The sequence below is a fragment of the Perognathus longimembris genome, chromosome 9, assembly GCF_023159225.1.
Source record: "Perognathus longimembris pacificus isolate PPM17 chromosome 9, ASM2315922v1, whole genome shotgun sequence".
NCBI classification, from domain to species: Eukaryota; Metazoa; Chordata; class Mammalia; order Rodentia; family Heteromyidae; genus Perognathus; species Perognathus longimembris.
Window position 1 is genome coordinate 10,929,210 of NC_063169.1, and position 19,492 is coordinate 10,948,701.

Sequence of the window (19,492 nt, forward strand, 5' to 3'; positions counted from 1 at the left end):
TTACTAACAGCTTCATCCTTCATTCTGTCCATGTCTGTTAGAGCGCATGCGTGTGTGTGTGTGTGTGTTTGTGTGTGTGTGTGTGTCTACATCTGTGTCTGTGTTACAAATGGGAAGATGGCATGGAAAAATGGTAAAGAATGGAAAAATGAGATCCCAAAGAGCAGCCAGACCGTATGGTAGATCTTTGAGATTAAGGAGCCGTTGAAATAAGAACTTTCAGTGACACATAGAGACACTCACACAGAAGAATTCAACGTACAGATGAGGAAAGAGATGGAGGGAAGCAACCACAAGCCAAACATTGCGGGAGGTGCCAGGAGCTGGGAAGAAGAGGCAGAGATTCTTCCTTAGCCTGAACATGGCCCCGCAGCACCTTGCTTTTACACGTCTAGCCTTCTGAGCTGTGAGAGAACACATTTCCATTGTTTTAACTGTTCAAGTTTATGGTATGCATCTCCAAGTCTATTTGGCAGCAAGCAATGTGGAACTGTGTAGAGATTTAGCAAGTCCTTGCAGCAGAAACTATGGGGAACCCACCAAGCTTGTTTTCCTCTTTATCTTCCCGGCAGAGCTGGGTTTCTGGCATAGACTTGACTCCATTCCCACATAGCTGGGGGAGACCCTCCGCAGCTGTAGGAGTGACTCCCCATTGACTTAAGCCCCAAATATTGGTTTCTTCCTTTCTGACTTTTGAGGAGGAATAGTAACTACCGAGCGTGATAGTATTAGGTTTTGATTGCGATCAACTTAGAGTAGGAACCCTGAGTGCCAGCCTTTTAAGGATTTACACAAAATAGACAAGAGCAATGCCCTAGGTGGCAGCCTAGTAATGAGGATGTGAAGCCATCAATTAGGACGTGCCAGTTGCTGTGGGAATCTCTACCCCCGTAACAACTACTAGGCAGATATTCCTATCTCGATCTCACAAGTCAAGCAACTAAGGTGCAGGACAACTCCATCACTTGCCATGCTAGCTAAGTGAAATGTTACGAGTGCTAAAGAGACCATACTGACTATGCGACTTAGGAAAAGCTCCAAAGTCCCTAAGGCTCTGGCCTTTTCTTCCCCAGTCTCATGGCCCTCTTCTCTCTGGCTCATTCTGCTCAGCCACACTCAGTTTCTTTATTTTATTTTATTTTTTTTAATTTTTTTTTGGCCAGTCCTGGGCCTCGGACTCAGGGCCTGAGCACTGTCCCTGGCTTCTTCCTGCTCAAGGCTAGCACTCTGCCACCTGAGCCACAGCGCCCGTTCTGGCCATTTTCCATATATGTGGTGCTGGAGAATCGAACCCAGAGCTTCATGTGTAGGAGGCAAGCGCTCTTGCCACTAGGCCATATTCCCAGCCCTCAGTTTCTTTCTTGACTATGCTGGTCGGTGCTCACTTTTGAACCTCTGCAGTATGGGGAAAGGTTTTCTCTGGGGAATTTAAGTCCCCTATAGATTTTTTTAAAAAATAAACTCCCTCCTGATATCATTCTGGAAAGAGGCACAGCCTGTCAATATTTCTGTGTGACTGGTGTGATCCTTTGCAGTCAGCTGGCGAGAGGACAATGTCTATATGGAGGCAGAATCATTGGTCATTCTATATAGATTGCACCCAATTCTTCAGTTTCTCCAGTTTTTGTCTATTGGAAATGGCTCCTTCCAGCATAACTTTAGATCCCTGCCACGATCACTCATAAATTTTTCACTAGATAATTGTTTCTCCATCCCATTCATCTTCATTTCTTTGACAGTTTTCAACTCTCTGTACTTTTTCTCTATATTCTTTGAAAACATAATATCCTTGATACCATTGTTTTCTTTTTTTAACCTTGATTTGTTTCCTTTATTGTCAAAGTGAAGTACAGAGGGGTTACAGTTGCATATGTAAGGCTGTAAGTACATTTCTTATCGGACTTGTTACCTCCTCCGTCATGTATTGCCTCTCTCCTTCTTGTCGTTGCATGTTTCAATTATATGGCTGCATTTCACATTTCCTCGCATCATGCTCTTGTTTAAGCTGTTCTATTATCTCTGCCTTCATGTAGTGTCAGTCTCTAGCACTCTACCTCTTGAGCCACAGCGCCACTTCTGGCTTTTTCGGTTTATATGGTGCTGAGGTATCGAACCCAGGGTTTCACGCATGCTAGGCAAGCACTCTACCACTAAGCCACATTCTCAGCCCACAAGCAAACTTTTCATCTGCATCTTTGATCAATATTCTCTTTGCTTTCATCTTAACTATTCATAAAAATAGGCTAGCAATGATCAGCAGAAGGATAAAGGAGAGTATTTATGATTCCTCTACCCTCCTTGTCTTCTCTGCTCCTAACCCCACCACAGGCACTTGCAGATATAAACCTGATATGTATCACTTAAATCAGTGTGCAGTCACTTAGTTCAAATTGTAATTTTTAGCCAGTATTCATCTTGTATGGCTTTTCTCAATGAGGGTCAGATCTTTATCCTCAGACATTACAATCTGTGATTAAGCCAGAAAAGCTAAGGCGGTTTAGAATGATCTGCATTTTCTCAGTGTTCTTCACTCTGTCACAGTTACCATGCTTTAGTTAGTAGAGCAATTTAAATTAAATATGCCACCAATAGGCTAGTCTTGGATTAGATGGATTGATGGATAGATGAATGATAGATGGATGGACAGAAGGATGGACAGACAGACAGACTTCTTCATGCACACTGAAGTATGACCTAGAACATCCAGGAAAATCATTTACAATCTGTATCTTGGGCAGTGAAGCTAATTGTGATTCTCCTTTTGTTTTCTTCATGCTGATATCCACAGCTGGGACTTGGCAGTGTCATTGTCCCTCATCACTGTGTGGCCTTTTGATTTATTTTCATGGTTGTTTAAATGGGAAATTAAAAAAATTATCAGATGTCACAAATCTAAGGCTGTATTACCAGAAGAAATTTGGAAAATGTATAAGAACAGTTGTCAAGCAGAATTACAGTGCCCTGTGTGATTTATTATTCTTGTCAGTGTCCTTTTATATATCTCAGAATATATGTTATTTTCTACTTTATACTATCATGTATTTTATGCTATTTTGTTACCTAACAAGGGCTGCATCTTTCATTAGCCACATGATACTCAATTTAAACTGTTGTTAATTTTCTTTCTGCCAAAACTTTTCTAAAGAAATAACATTTTAAAATGTAAACGCTAACTATCTGATTGCTTTCTTAAGTCACTGAGCCTAGAGTGGGTACAGCAGATCAAACAGAAGCTACGAAAGCATCCGCAGAGGGCATGGAAACTAAAAGGGCGTCTGAAACAGGTAGACTATGCAATAGCAGTGACTGGTGCATAAGCATGTTTTCATATTTCTTACAAATCTGATTTCTTATTTGGGGCAAAATTACTGCTTCCTACTTCTGTCTTGTAATGTTGCATGCCAACTGGTATTTATTTATCTTGTTTTATGTAAAGTACATATATCATCAGGTGCTGCTGGCTCACATCTGCAATCCTAGCTGAGATTCTAGATCCTAGCTGAGCAGTTCAAAGCCAGCCTGAGCAGAAGAGTCTATAAACTTCTTATCTCCAATTGACCAACAACAACAACAACAAAAAAAAAACCTGAAAGTAAAAATTTGGTTCAAGTAGGAGAGAAAGAGTGCTGAAGAAAAAAAAAGAATAAGCGAGAGCTCAAGGCCCTCAGTTCAAACCCCAACACTGGCACAGAAATGAATAAATGTACTAATGAATGAATAGTATCTATCTAGTTTATAGATTTCAAGTTTCATTCAAGTTTATTTATTCATTCATTCATTCATCTACGGTTCTGACACTGGTACTCAGGGCCTCATGCTTATTAGGCAGGTACTCTGCCACTAGAGCTATGTGCTCAGCTCTTTTTTGCTCTACTTATTCTCAGAGAGAACCTCTTGCTCGTTGCCTGTGGTCAACCTCCTGAAATCATCCTCCTTAGTAGCTGGAATTACAAGAGTGAACCACCACAACTTGCTTCCTTTCTCAGTTATTTTTCAGATCAGGTCTTGGGTTTTTACCCAGCTGGACTTGGACTACAATCCTCCCACCTCCACCTTCTGTATAGCTGGGCCCCATGCCCAGCTATACATTTTATTTTATACATTGTGTTAGCAATAACTTGCAGGGTTGGAAGTGTGGCTCAGTTGGTAGAGTGCCAGCCAATGCCCAAAAGTGTCAGATTGAATTTGGTGTCGGTCTCAGACCTGAAAACAACAACAACAGAAACAGTAACTCATATTAACTCACCACTTAAGTTTCAGTAATCAGTAATAGTAATTCATCTAAAAGCAACAAAGCATAATTAAAATGTGAACTTGTAAGTATATACTGTTGCTTAAAATAATAAGTTTGTTTCTTCCAAATGTTTCTAAAATATCACGAAGAATAAATTACTTTGGCAGTACAGCTAATGATAGGATATTTAAAGCTTCTTTGTTCTCTCCTTTATCACTTATTCCAGAAGCTATACTGCCTGAGTTTCCAGAAGATGCTTATCCTGATGTCCCAGAAATGGAGCCATTTAAAGAAAACATGACTAATTACATAGCCGTGTGGAAATCGCTGGAAGCACTGTTAGCTGAATCTTCAATTCCAACTTTAAACTTGGAGATTGCCAACAGAACACCAAAGGAGCTGTTTCAAAAAATAATTGATACCATGCAAAGTAAGGGCTTGTGGTCATAACATTTATGATCAAGAGAAGGTGCTAGTTTTAAAACATCTTAGAACTTAAAGATGGGGTCTCCCACTCTCCTTTAGCTCTCTACCCCATCTGAGCCACAACTTCACTTCTGGGCTTTTTGTTAGTTAGTTAGAAATCAGTCCTTCCGATTCGTCTGCCCAGACTGGCTTTAAACTGTGATCCTCAGATCTCAGCTTCCTGAGTAACTAGGATCATAGGCAGGCCTAAACCACTGGTGCCCCCACTAAAACCTTTCTTGAGGATTCATGACATAAAGTTTCAGTATATCCAGGGACAGTGTGTAAGATATTTTATAATTGCCATGGTACCGGTCCTGCCTGCTCCATGGTGGCCCTGGACATCTTGGCCAGTTTGGATTTGTTGTTGTTGTTAGATGTGTGTGTGTGTGTGTGTGTGTGTGTGTGTGTGTGTGTGGTGTGTACCAGTCCTGGGGCTTGAACTCAGAGCCTGGGTGCTGTCCCTAAGCTTTGTTGCTCAAGTCTGGCATTCTTACAACTTCAGCCACAGTTACACTTCCGATTTTTTGGAAGTTCATTGGAGATGAGTTTCGTATACTTTCCTGCCTGGACTGGCTTTGAACTGTGGTTCTCAGATCTCAACCTCCTGAGTAGCTAGGATTATAAGCATAAGCCACCAGCACCTGTCACACACCTACCAAAGCTGAGAGATGAATAATAGGAATGAATTTTCCTAACCCTTAAATTATGTGCTACAATGTTTTAATGCTAAAAATGTTTTTTTTAGTGACTTCATTTTCATTCACAGAACCTTTCCAGTACAGTGCTTTGGAGTTAACTATGGAAGACTATGATGAAGAAACAGAAGACTTTCAGGCAGAAGCAGAAGGAGAGGAAGAGCTAGAAGAAGAGGAAGAGGAAGAAGAAGAGGTATGGTTGTTTAACTTCTACCCATTCTCACTTGGAAAGTCATGGAAGATAAGCATATCTATACCTTTGGAGCCCAAGTGAACTAACAGGCGCCCTCCACCCAACAATAAAAATATTTTCACATCTACTCCCCAGTTCACTTTACTCTCAAAATGCCAGGGAATACCAACATGAAAAAAAAAAACACCATGAAAACATAAAAGGGAAATCTTTTAAAAAATTTGCCATATTGTTAGGATAACACATACTTGTAATTGTAACCTGACTGAAACCCAAATTTATAACTGTGTGTGTGAAAAGCAATAAATGTTAGATATGATTCAGATAACAGCTTTCAGTCTATTGCTAATCAATGCGATTGCTGCAGTGGCTACATGATGTTGGCTCAGCTCTGCTTATGTTTAGATTCTCTTGATGAGCCTGCCCCTGCAACATCCGTCCGTGCTCCCACTCTGGCCTGCATTACAATAGTTCCTTATACGTATCAGCAGCTAGTTCTCACGCGGTAACAATCAAAACATAGTATTACGTAGGGTCTTCATTAACGCTACAGGGAAAACTCCCATCTTCACAGGACTTCGAGCAGACAAGGGTGTCATTTTCAGAAATGGGAAATAATTAGACCTAAAATAAACATTGTTTTGGTCACATTTAACAGAAAAACAAGAGCCAAAAAGATTAAATTGCTTATAAGTAACATGAAGAAAGTTCAAGAATATTATGGGAATAAAAAAATTACAGGACCTGCAGGGAAATATGATTCGCAATGACTCATTGTATTTGTCAATTGAAACTAATCCATAACTAATGTGTTAGAATTAGCTGTCAAAGCCATTAAAGAAACTATCTTAACTGTAATCTCTAAATTAAAAATGGTAGAAATACTGAAGATAGAACAAACATCCAATTTGAGCTGTTGAAAAGTACAAAACAGGGAGTGAAATATACACTTCATGGAAAGATAATAGTTGAACCATTGCAGAAAATTAGTGAGCTTAAAACTGAAGTTGAGGCTCAAGTGGTACAGCACCAGCCATAAGCAAATAAAGCCTAACTGAAGTGCATAGTCCTAAATTCAAATCCAGTACCAGCATGGGGGGTGGGGGAAGGGGTGGGGAAGACAAAGAAAACTAGTGAACTTAGCTAGCTAAAATGAAACAAGAAAGGGAAAATCCCAAAAAATTCAAAAACCATGGGTGAACTGGAGAGCATTTTCAGACAGCCTGGTTGGATTCTTAATAATTTGTTACACATTAATATGACATTAATGGATCCACATAGAAAAACCAGTGGGATCTGCAACAAAAGCTACTAACAAGAAACTTTAGCAAAGTTAAGATATGCTATCAATGCTCAGAAATCCATTTTGTGTCTATAAGTAAGCAATAAAAAAATCAAAATTTTGTTTTTAAATGCCTTTAAAATCAGATCTAGAATATGCGATTCTAAGGGATAAATTTGACAAAAGATGTCTCATTTTGATGTACCTTTTAAACACCAAAAGCACAAAATTACTCAGAAGAATTGAAGAAGGCCTAAATGCATGGAAAGATATAAATGCCATATGCCTGGATTCAAAGGCTCAATATAGTTAAATTATTGATTTCCCCCAGCATTATCTATATAATCTATATAACCAAATTATCTATATAATCAAAATGTAAAATACCAAATTACAAACCTGTCTGTTTTTAAGTAAAAATACATATGCATTTATTACATGAAAATGCAAAGTACTTAAAATAACAAAGTCATTTTAGAATGAAAAATAAGAGAATGAATACCATGTTATTTCATGATTTACTAATTATAAAGCTACAGTATCAAGACAGGATTACTTGGCATAAGACAGACACAACCGAAGAATAGAACGCAAAATTGAATCTATTTTTTTTAAGCCTACATTTGTGGAGAATTGATTCCTAAGCAAAGTACAGAGGCAATTCAGTGGGCAAAGAACAGAACTTTCAACAAGTAATGCTCAGTCGGACTTCCCTATGTGAAATAGTAAAAATTGAACCAAATCCTACATAAGAGCTAAGTGAGGTGGCTTGTGGTTGTAATCCCAGTAGCTCTAGGAGGGAGAGATTGGGAGAGTCTTAGTTTAAAGCCAGCCAGCTCAAACAAAAAAGTTACCAAAACCTCATCTCACCCAACAAGCCAGATGTGACAATGCATACCTTGTTATCCAGCTACAGAAAGCATACTGCCCCAAGTGAAAACACGAGACACTATCTAGAAAGTAAACTAAAGCAAAAAGAGCTAGAGGTATAGCTCAAATGACAGAACACCTGCCTTCAAGCACAAAGCCCTGAGTTCAAGTCCTTGTATTGTCACAAAAAAAAAAAAGAAAAGAGAAAAATGACAAGAGAAAAATCTTATGGTACAACAGAAGTTGAAAGTTAAAATCAGCAGGTAAAATGTATAGTATCTAGTTATGTTTGAATTACTGATAAATTCACAATTTGATGTATACTAAAAAATATTTTATCTGAAAGCCAATCATAACCACAGCACCTTAATTTTATTTTTAGTCAGTTAATCTGACATCTGTACCTTAAGTTAAAACCTGGAAAAAATAAGTGTTCAACTCGAGAACTCCAGGCAAAATACAACAAAATAAACAAACAAAAAATAAATAAAAGGGAGAAGATCAAAGACAAAAAGTAATGAAATCGGAAAACATAATAAAAACAGTAAACCAGAAATGAAAGTTGGTTTACTGATGAGCAATAAAAAAGACAAATGTGTGGTGGATTGAATTAGGTAAAATGAGAAGGCAATAAATAAAACAAAAATGGGAATCTAATCAGACATTTGAAAGGATCATTTTGAGTTATAGGGACTTATATACTAATACATTTGAAAGTTAAAAGTGTTTTTTTGTAATCCTCCCAAATATCAACTTCTTAAAGTTGCCTAGGAAGAAGGATAAACACTACTTTTATGCCTAAATGTCTGTCAATTTGTCACCTATATTGCCAGCATTACTTTGAAGATAAACTATGTAAGGTTATTCTCTAAATGGACTAATCTTTCTAGAATGAAGAAAAGGCTAAGGAGAAGAAGAGGCACTTGGGAGACACAAAGCACTTCTGTCCAGTGGCTCTCAAAGAAAACTTCATCCTACAGCCAGGCAGCACAGAGGAAGCAGTGAAATATCGCGAGAAGATCTACTACTTCTCCAGTTCGGAGGCTAGGGAAAAGTTTTTGGAGCATCCTGAGGAGTATGTGGCTCACGGCCAACCATTAAAGGTGAAAACAGTATTTCTACCCCAGTGATTGCTCCCAAGTTCTTTTCCAAGGGTTTATTACCACCTCCCTTCCTCTCCCACCCCTCCACCCCTACTGATTTCATAGAATAAAGTAGCCAGAAGACTGAAGTTCAAAGAATGACTTTGCGCAATGCAACACACAATAATCATCTGTTTGGATTTCTACAGCGGTGCCTAAGTCAAACCAGCACTTTACATCCGTCTTTTTTATCTAAAGTGAAAAGACAGCTGAATGGATTGGTTACTATATTGGTTGCTTAGAAAGGGAGGTGGCCATTCTAGAACCCAGGGGTTGGTGGCTTTTCGATCATCAGTGAGTTGACATCTGTAGAATTGTGATTGCTTGGTAGAGACTGCTCTTGACTGGTTCACACTCAGAAGCCTTTTTGTAGAGAAAGCTTATCTTTGATTGGTTGAGGCCTGTCTGCAGAATAAGCCTATCTTGATTGGTTGGTTTTCAGGGGTAAGGGCTGACACTGATTGGTTGAGCTGCAAAAATGTTCCCTCAGGTGAGCTGTCCATGGTCAGTATGACCAGTTTTAAAATTGTTGGAATAGTTAGTGTTACCAGATCTACCAAATAATCTGAGCTTTTTTTTCCTTTCATTATGAACATTATTTTTAATACCACTCGATCTGTCACCATTGGAACAGTTAAAAAGCATTAAAGCCAGACACAAAAGGCAAATAAGACACCATTTGTATGCTGCATCTGGAATAGGCAAATTCTTAGAGAAAAGGGAGAGGGAGGAGGGTAAGAGTTAGCTGTTGAATGGATACAAGAAGTTTCCAGTTTGGGGTCATGAAAAATTCTGAAGATGGATAATGGGGACAGGTACACAACACCAGGAATTTATTTAATGTCACTAAACTGTATACTTGGACTGCTTTAAGTAGTACCTTTTATGTTAAATACATTTAACCCAAAATTTTTAAATGTCATTTCATTTCACAAATTTCATTTGTGAAAGTAAGGCACACATACAAGAGTACCAACTTTAGAGAAGAGAATTAATCTTTATGTTTTTCCTTTCCATTTCCTTCTACAGGGATCCATATTCTTCTCAGTGTACATATAATGCTTTATGACTTTCCTCACTACTATCACAGAAAATACATACATATCCCTACATGAATCTCCTAATGCTTAGTTGCTTTGGCATACCATTTTTAGCATGTGTTTTATTGTTTATTTTCACAGTATGTTTTATAAAATTATTTTGCCACAGCGGATATTAAGTCATAGTCAAGTAATGTTTGGAGCAATCATCCCTTGTTTTCTTGAGTTCTTTTCTTAATTCCCTGAAGTAGACTAGATGGATAAAGATGTATAAATCACAGTGTATTTAATTCTTATTTTTTATAATACCTTTGCTTTTTTGAACTGAGCACATAGAATACAATTTTAACTCTTCTAGGAAATTTTTGTGACCCTCAATTCTCTAATGTCCACAGAAACTAAGGAAGTGTGTGGCTTTCTTTCGTGAATGGCATCAAAGGTCATTTGAGCACCGTGGCCATTTAGCTTTTGGGTGCTCTTGGTGGTGATTTCCTCTTAGATTTGCTGCTTGCCATCTATTGCCTCACCTGACATAAATACAGGTAGAGACAACCCTGAAATCCAGAAGTGGTTCCACAGTGTCCCCCCAGGTGCCAGACATCCCTGTTTCCCAGAAGCCAAACCTAGCAAGGACTGGGGTGTTCACTCAGCAGTTTTATCCTATGAGACTTCAAACGTGATCCAAATGTGCAGTGTGAGGCTACAGCTACATCATTTCACACCATCCTGCTTTCATGATTCTGCTTTTCATTGTTTGCTCAAACTCTGTATGTTAACTTCAATCCTGTCAGGCTCCGTTGTTGAACTAATGATGGAATCATGCCCAGGAGAAGCATTTACACTAAGAGCAATGAAGGACAATGCCCCGGAGGATAATACAGATACCTTAACATCAGGGTAAAGAGATTTTGCATAGCAAAATCAATAGCTTTTGATTTCATGTCTTGTGTTTGGTGTGTGTGTTTTTTTAACTGCTGTTATACCAACACACATAATAACCAACTTTATATCTGACATGGCATTATCTGGCTTTTTACATATACTTGACAGTTTGTAGGGACATAGGTTTCTAGGCTACAAATCATTTTTATCTGAGAATGGAAGACCTGCTTCCTGGGTGCAGGCATCAAGTGCCGAGGCTGGCTGCCATTCCTTTGTAGCTAATCCCTCTGCCTTCAATGTCTGGAAGCTCATAAGGTCTGCTCTTCCTTCTTGATGTTCCTGTTGTTGTTGTTGTTGTTTTGCCAGTCCTGGGGCTTGAACTCAGGGCCTGAGCACTGTCCCTGGCTTCTTTTTGTTCAAGGCTAGCACTCTACCACTTGAGCCACAGCACCACTTCCGGCTTTTTCTATATACATGATGCTGAGGCATGGAACCCAGGGCTTCATGTATACAGGCGAGCACTTTACCACTAGGCCATATTCCCAGCCTCCTTCTGGGTGTTTTTAAAATTGTCTAGGGTCTTTTTTATTCTTTTCACTGGACACCCAATGCCTGCTTAATATAAAAATCACCAATTTTCCTCAGATTTCATGGTAATAATAAACTTTCCATTATTATCTTTAAGTAGTTGTGCAAAGGAATTACCCTCCAACAAATCCACGTATAAAATAAATGCATCTTGATCAATGTCACTCCTTCATCATCTTTCAAATAATTTCGTTGTCTTTTCTTGCTGTCTGCTTAAACGTCTATTTTAAAAAATGTCTTTTCTTTCCTTTGTGATGACACGGGTCTTCTTTCTTCTTTGTTTCTCTGGTCTACTTCTCCCTGTATCTTTGACTCTTTCCCAAACATTTCCTTCATGGGGACAAAAGGTGAAAAGGCTCTGTATGCTCCAACTACTGCTGCTTGAAATCTAGCAGATTTCACCTCTAGGAAAAACCCAGCCTATCCAGAAAGCTCAGCATCTTCCCACTTCCTGTTGCTGTCATCTGCTAATTTCACAATCACTTCCCCTCACACAGGAGCCTTACCTGTTGCCTCACGTGTAGGGTTACCACTGCCCTTGACAACTCCAGCATACAATGGCCAGCCAGGCATTGCTGGGTTCTGGTTTCCAGAGTTCTCATGGCCAGTGTGGAAAACCATGGGAGTAAAGGGCAAGGCCTCCAAAGTTAGTCATAGTGGGCTAGTCATAGAAGGTAGTTAATAAGCCTTACATTTTCTGAATTGCTCAAAGGTTTTTGGCTTTATTTTCCCTGCCCACCCCATGTTAGGCCCCACCAGTAAGAATATGCCTACTGGGTCCCCGAGGCTCCGGCAAAACACTACATGCAAGATATTTGGCCAAAAAATTTGGCATTTTCCATATTCAATTTGATGAGTTTCTTCAAGAAAAAATGCTACTCAAAACTGAAAGGAAATTTGGACCTGAATTTGAGGAGGATTCTGAAGAGGAACAAGTTACAAAACAAGAACTTGAAGAGCTTGCAATTCAGGCCAATGTTAAACTCGAAGAAGAAACCACAAAGAAGCAGGTAAGTTGAGTACAGATTGTACTGCTCATGTGAAATAGTGAGTTTTGCACAACTTCAATTAAAAAAAAAAAACTTTCGGGCTGGGGATATGGCCTAGTGGCAAGAGAGCTTGCCTCGTATACATGAGGCCCTGGGTTCGATTCCCCAGCACCACATATACAGAAAATGGCCAGAAGTGGCACTGTGGCTCAAGTGGCAGAGTGCTAGCCTTGAGCAAAAAGAAGCCAGGGACAGTGCTCAGGCCCTGAGTCCAAGGCCCAGGACTGGCAAAAAAAAAAAAAAAACTTTTCCTGAATAGATTATTGGAAAGCATTTGTTTGAGACTGTGATATGTCTGGTTAAGAAAATAAGGCTTTTCTCTATTTTGTTTCTATGAAATAATATAACACTCTAGAACAAATGAAGATTTCAAAATATCAATTTCTAGTACTATCTAATAAGAAACTCTGAGACAGGTGGCAGTGGCTCACACCTGTAATCCTTGCTGCTTGGGAGGCTGAGCATGGGAGGATTGTAGTTCAAAGCCATACTGGGAGGAAAAAAATGCAACACACCTTTCAACTAATAGCTGGGTACAATACCATGTGCCTGTCGTGCTAGCTGCTTGGGAGGCAAAGATTGAGAGGACAGTGGTTGCAGGCTAGCCCAAGCAGGAAAGTTTTTTGAGACTCCATTTCAATAGAAAAACAAAAAAACATGAGTGTGATTCTATATGCCTGTCATCTCAGCATAAACTAGGTAACTCACCATCCTGGCGTGTGCCCACACAGAAAGCAGAACCCTATCTCAAAAATAACCAGGCAGTAAGCCCAGCTATTTAAGAGGCTGAGATCAGGAGGACAATAGCCAGTAGGGGGCATCTGTTATCCAAAGCTACTTGGAAGGCTGAGGTTGGGAGGATCACGTCCAGGCCACTGGAGCAGAAAAGTCCATGAGATAACATCTCTATAGAAGGAAGCAGAATGCGGTGAGGCAAGATCCTAGCAACTCTGAAAAGTCCAAAGTAGGTAGATCACATCCTCAGCACACACCTGGAGGAGAAGCGAGACCCTATCATAGAAATGACCAGAACAACAACAACGAAAATAGCATAGGGCTGGAAGCCCAGTGCTGGTGGCTCAAGCCTGTCATCCTAGCTGCTTAGGGCACTGAGAGCTGAAGATTTGGGTTGGAAGCAAGCCCAGGCAGGAAAGTCCATGAGACGCTTATCTCCAATTAATCACAAAATATTCCAGAAGTGGCACTGTGGCTCAAGTGTTAGAATGTTAGCCTTGAGCAAAATTGCACTCAGGGATAGCACCCAAGCCCAGAGGGTTTTTTTGTTTGTTTGTTTGTTTTGTCAGTCCGGGGGCTGAGACTCAGGGTCTGAGCACTGTCCCTGGCTTCTTTTTGATCAAGGCTAGCACTCTACCACTTGAACCACACCACCACTTCAAGCTTTTTCTGCATATGTGGTACTGAGGAATCGAACCCAGGACTTCATGCATGCTAGGCAAGCACTCTACCGCTAAGCCATATTCCTAGCCAAACCCAGAGTTTGAGCCCCAGAACCAGCAAAAAAAAAAAAAAAAAAAGGCAAAAGAAGCTCAGGGACAACATCTAGGCTCTGAGTTCAAACACCATTTCCGCAAAAAAATTTAAATAACCAGTACAAAACAGTAGGGGAGGGCTGGAAATATGGCCTAGTGGTAGAGTGCTTGCCTCAAATACATGAAGCCCTGGGTTGGATTCCTCAGCACCACATATATAGAAAAAGCCAGAAGTGGTGCTGTGGCTCAAGTGGTAGAGTGCTAGCCTTGAGCAAAAAGAGGGACAGTGCTCAGGCCCTGAGTCCCAAGCCCCAGCACTGACAAAAAAAAAAAAGGAAGGGAGAGTGTTGCTCATTGTTGAAGCTCCTGCCTAGCAAAACCTGAGTTCAAATCCCAAAACTGCTTCCACCAAAAAAAAAAAAAAATCTAATAACTTGTTGTTGTCCTAAGGATAGTCTTTCTTCAGAGAAAGCTGACTTAGGTTAATTATCACTATTATTGTGATATTGATTGTATTTCAGATGAGTATCTTGGTTGGCCCATCTTCTAATCAGGATCTAGGCTGAAGATATAAGACTATAAGATAGACCATTAAAAAAAAATGAGTTAAGCCTTGCAGGTATGTGAGGGAAACAGAACAAAGTTTTAGCAAAACTCAAAAGTTCTAAGGTCACATGAAATTAATCATGCCATCAATGGCCACTCATCTTAGCTATAATGGATACTATTTATAATCGTATTTAATAGTGATATAAAGAAAAGAGCTCAAATTTTAGAATGCTCATAAGCAGAAATCTAAAATAAAAATCTTAGGCGGGGAAAAATAGGTCTCATCCTAATCATTTATATAATGCAGTCTTCTTTATCTTCTGATTTTTATCTTTAGCCTCTGGACGTGAAATTTACAGAAGAAGAAGAAGCAATCAAATCAAGTCTGATGGAAAATGAACCACTGCCCCCTGAAATTCTTAATGTGATCCTTTCTGAGTGGTGGTTTAAGGAACCAATACGGTATCTTTATGTATATAGGCTTGGGCAATTTTTGTTAATTGTGTGTGTGTGTGTGTGTGTGTGTGTGTGTCTGTGTGTGTGTGTGTCTGTGTCTGTGTGACAGTTCTGGAGCTTGGACTCAGGGCCTGAGTGCCATTCCTGAGCTTTTGTGCTCAAGGCTAGTGCTCTACCACTTGACTCACAGCTCCACTTGTGGCTTTTTTTGGGTGGCTTGTTGGAAATAAGAGTCTCACAGACTTTCCTGCTCGGATTGGCTTCAAACTGAAATCCTCAGGTCTGAGGCCCCCTTAGTCCCTAGATTACAAGTGTGAGCCACCAGCACCTGGGTTATTTGCTTTATTCTTAAAGGTGAAAAATACCGGGTAACATATAGTGGGAATTTTCTCTTCTACATTCATATAAAACAGCGATTTTTCAGAGCTAAATATTAAAGGCATTTGCCAAGTTTTTGAAAAATACTGATGTCAGGATTCAACCCTAACACATATCAATATTAGTCTCAAAGTACGAGAGAGGACTAGTATTTCTGATTCCTCCCCAGGTAATTCTAATGCACAGTTATAACCTCCGAAGCACATGTACTCTAATGATGTGCTGGCCTTTTCCCCCTGTAACCTTTGTATAATTATAGTTGCTTGTGGTGTTATCCCATTACCAAATGGTAACACCATTTGCTGATCCAGCCAGACAAAACTCTGTCACCAGAGTTTAGGACTCCACCTCAACTTCCTAACCAGAATCTGTGGCCATGAGAACCCTAGATGAGAGCAATACTGATTTAATACTGATTTCAGCACATAGATCTTTGCAACTTCCTAGGTACTAGTTATTGTTTGGGTGTATTTAATCCAAATTAATTTACTTAATCTCAACAATATTTCAGCGGGACCAAAACTTATATTATCTCTTTAGGTAACTGGCCAGTTCCTTGTTCCTCTTAGTTCTCTAAGCATTCTGTTGTTGTTTTTAAGTCATTATTTTATCAGTTTTTTAATTTGTATTATTGTCAAGTAGTTGTAGACACTCTGTTTTATCTGGTCCTGGCTGAAATGAACAAATGGCATTATTAGTCAATAATTTGTGTGTGTATGTGCCAGTCCTGGGGCTGGAATTTAGAGTCTGGACATTGTCCCTGTACTTTTTCACTCAAAATTGTCACTCTACCATTTAAGTCACACCTCTACTTCCAGCCGTTTTGCTGGTTAGTTGAAGACAAGAGTCTTGTGGATTTTGCTGCCCAGACTGGCTTCAAACTGTACTCCTCAGATCTCAGCCTCCTGATTAGCTAGCATTATAAACATAAGCCACCCACGCCTGGCCTATTAGGCAAAAAGAATTTTTTAATCATGCCTCTAAATTAGATCAATATTTGTAGGAAATGTAGGCTGGTTTACCTATAGCTGCATAGCCATAAGTCATTCTTCATTAACTTAACTCCTGACATGATGCTACACAGTAAAATAAATAATCTACTGAGATAAATATAGGTATAGAGATATAGAAATGTAGGTTGAAGAATTTTAAAGTAAAAAAGTAAAAGGAATATAATTTTAGCTACTCAAAGGCTGGGAGCTGAGGATCATGGTTCCAAGCCAGCCTGGCAGGAAAGTCTATGAATCTCTTATTTACAACTAATTACCAAAACTCTGGAATTGGAGCTGTGGCTCAAGCTGTAGAGCACTGGCCTTGAGCATAAAAACTGAGGGACAAAGCCCAGACCCTGAGTTCAAGCCCCAGGACTGGCACCAAAAAAAAAAAAAAAAGGAAAAGGTTAAATAAACTAGCTGAATATTATGCAACAATTAAAATGTATTATAATGAAATGTTTACAATAGCATGTGAAATATTATCACGATACTCAATTTAAAAAGTAGATGAAGAACTATTTATACTATCATAGAGAAATTGACACATGAAAAGCCAAACAGAAAGAAAGAAAGTGAGAGGCAGTAATCTCTGGGATATTTGCCTATTTTGTTGTTTCCCCTCCCATATAGTCCCAACTTATTTACAGTGATATTTGTTGTGGTTTGTGCCTATCATTCTAGCTACACAAGAATCCAAGGTTCAAAGCCAGTACAGGCAGAAAAGTCCTTGAGACACTTATCTCCAATTAAGGAAAAAAATGTCAGACTGGAAGGGTGGCTCAAGTGGTAGAGTACCCATCCTATGCAAAAAAAAAGCCGAGGCCCTGAGTTTAAACCCTGGCACCAGCCTATTGTGTCAGTCTTGGAGAGAGATGCTCAGGCCCGCAGTGAGGCTTGCTGGCAGGAATGGGTATGTGAATGCAGACTTGTCAAACAGCACTTATGGGTACATTTGAGAAATGGGAGGGGTACGGCTCCTAAGAGCTACTGAGTCTGAGGAAGAGACATTGGGAAGGTTAAGAGTGAATGGGATTTTTAACAGCATGATAGATCATTCCTGAAAAGTATTCAAATGGAGAAACCAAACAGTGCTTTGAAAATGTACTAGAGAGCTGGGAATATGGCCTAGTTGCAAGAGCGCTTGCCTCGTATACATGAAGTCCTGGGTTCGATTCCTCAGCACCACATATATAGAAAATGCCAGAAGAAGCACTGTGGCCCAAGTGGCAGAGTGCTAGCCTTGAGCAAAAACAAGCCAGGGACAGTGCTCAGGCCCTGAGTCCAAGTGCCACAACTGGCAAAATAAAAAAAAGAAAGAAAGAAAATGTACTAGAAGCAAGTTTGTGTGTTGAGGCAAAGACTCGGGTGTCAAATAGAGTGACAAAGAAGTAACAGCTGAAACACTAGGAATGAAACCTTTTATTCCAGAAGAGATGACAGACCGAAGGCATCTCTGAAGAAGAGTGCACACGCATTATAGCCAGTATATGGAAATTTGCCTAGCCAAGAAAGGAAAGTTAACATTTTAGAGTTAACATCTTTGAAGGCTGAAACAGTCAGATGTTCATAAAAGTGCTGTCATATTAAGAAGAAAACTTATTACACTGTATAAAGCAAAAACAAAAACCAGGCACTAATGGCTCAGCCTGTAATGCTAGCTACTCAGGAGGCCGAGACCTGAGGATGAGGGTTTGAAGAAAGCCTGAACAGACAAATCCAAGAGCCTCCTATCTCCAATTAAAGAGCAAAAAGCTAGAATCAGAGGTGTGGTTCTAGACGTAGAGTGCTAGTCTTGAGTGAAAAAGCCAAGTAAAAGTGGGAGAAGGAGCCCTGAATTCAAGCCCCAGTACCTGCACCAAAAAAACCTGACTATAATTTCATAAGTATAAGCATAGAGTATTATTATATTTTCCTCCAATTTTATTCATTTTGGAGAAGAAATACATATGCAACTAGAAATGTTAAATATTTTAAGATTGAAGATAGTACAGTGAATTAAACTATCCATTACAGGTTTGCTATAAACTTGGGATTTATCAAGTTAATATAAACATGTAATAGTCTATAGTAAAGATAAATATTTATTTATGCATTTAAGATACTGTTTATTTGCTTAAAATACTAAAAAAAATCTCTCCCTAGTTCCACAGGGTTTGTACTAGACGGCTTCCCACGGTATCTTGATGAAGCCACGTATTTAGAGGAGCGTGGATTTTTCCCAGATGCTGTAGTTTTCATACATGTTGAAGATCAAGATATTTGTGATCGACTGCTTCCCTTCCAAATTGCAAAATGGAAAGCAAAACAAAAGAAAAAATTAAGCAGGAAAAAACTCATCAAAGACATGAAGACAAAAATCAGGGTACGTGTCCTGTACAAAAGAACAGGAATAAATCTGTCTGGGATCTTTAAGTCACAAGAAGGTAGCTTTCTGATTATAATAACACGATAAGCATGAAAACATGTCTCATTAAATAGTGAGCATCCTTATTAAAATAATTAAAAATAAACTAAGCAATGGTAGCTTATGCCTGTAACCCTAGCTACTCAGGAGATTGAGATTTGAGGCTTGAGGTTCCTGGTCAGCTCAGGAAGAAAAATCCATGAGACTCTTATCTCCAATTAACCACTAAATAGCTAATATGGAGCTGTAACTCAAGTGGTAGAGTCCAGCCTTGAGCAAAAAGGCTAAGGGACAACACCCAGATCTTGACTTCAATCCCCAGGACCTGAGGGCATGTGTGTGCACACACACACACACACACACACACACACACACACACACACAGAATTAGTTAAGGCTTCTTAAATCAGTATGTAAAGGAGTTGCCAAGTCAAAGACAATGGGGGAAGGCGTCAAACAGATGCAGGCGAGCAGCAGCCTAGAGAACTTTAGGGAGCCCACAACAGGAAAGCAGCAGATCCAGGGAGCCTGTTCATAGCCTCCTGTGCTTGTCCCTGCTTTTCACCTTCCTAATTCCATCCTGGCTCAGGGGTTCCCTGGTGCAGAGCAGCAGTCAGTCCTATAGTGATCTTCTCACTCTTCTTGTTCCATCCTTGGATTCTCCAGCCCAACCTTCCAGCTGCTTCCCAACTAATTTTCCTAACACTCTATTTTTTTTTTTTTTTTTGGCCAGTCCTGGGCCTTGGACTCAGGGCCTGAGCACTGTCCCTGGCTTCT

At 39.7% G+C, this 19,492-nt stretch overlaps 1 protein-coding gene across 1 annotated transcript in view; it reads left to right on the forward strand.

Annotated features, from left to right (window-relative positions):
* Ak9 (adenylate kinase 9) overlaps nt 1-19,492 on the forward strand; it is an 82,353-nt gene that overhangs the window by 43,978 nt on the left and 18,883 nt on the right. The window contains exons 21-27 of the mRNA XM_048354519.1: nt 3,195-3,284; nt 4,464-4,664; nt 5,469-5,590; nt 8,633-8,845; nt 12,144-12,404; nt 14,820-14,944; nt 18,454-18,673. Of these exons, the coding sequence (XP_048210476.1) occupies nt 3,195-3,284; nt 4,464-4,664; nt 5,469-5,590; nt 8,633-8,845; nt 12,144-12,404; nt 14,820-14,944; nt 18,454-18,673 (1,232 nt within the window). The remainder of the gene's footprint in view (nt 1-3,194; nt 3,285-4,463; nt 4,665-5,468; nt 5,591-8,632; nt 8,846-12,143; nt 12,405-14,819; nt 14,945-18,453; nt 18,674-19,492) is intronic.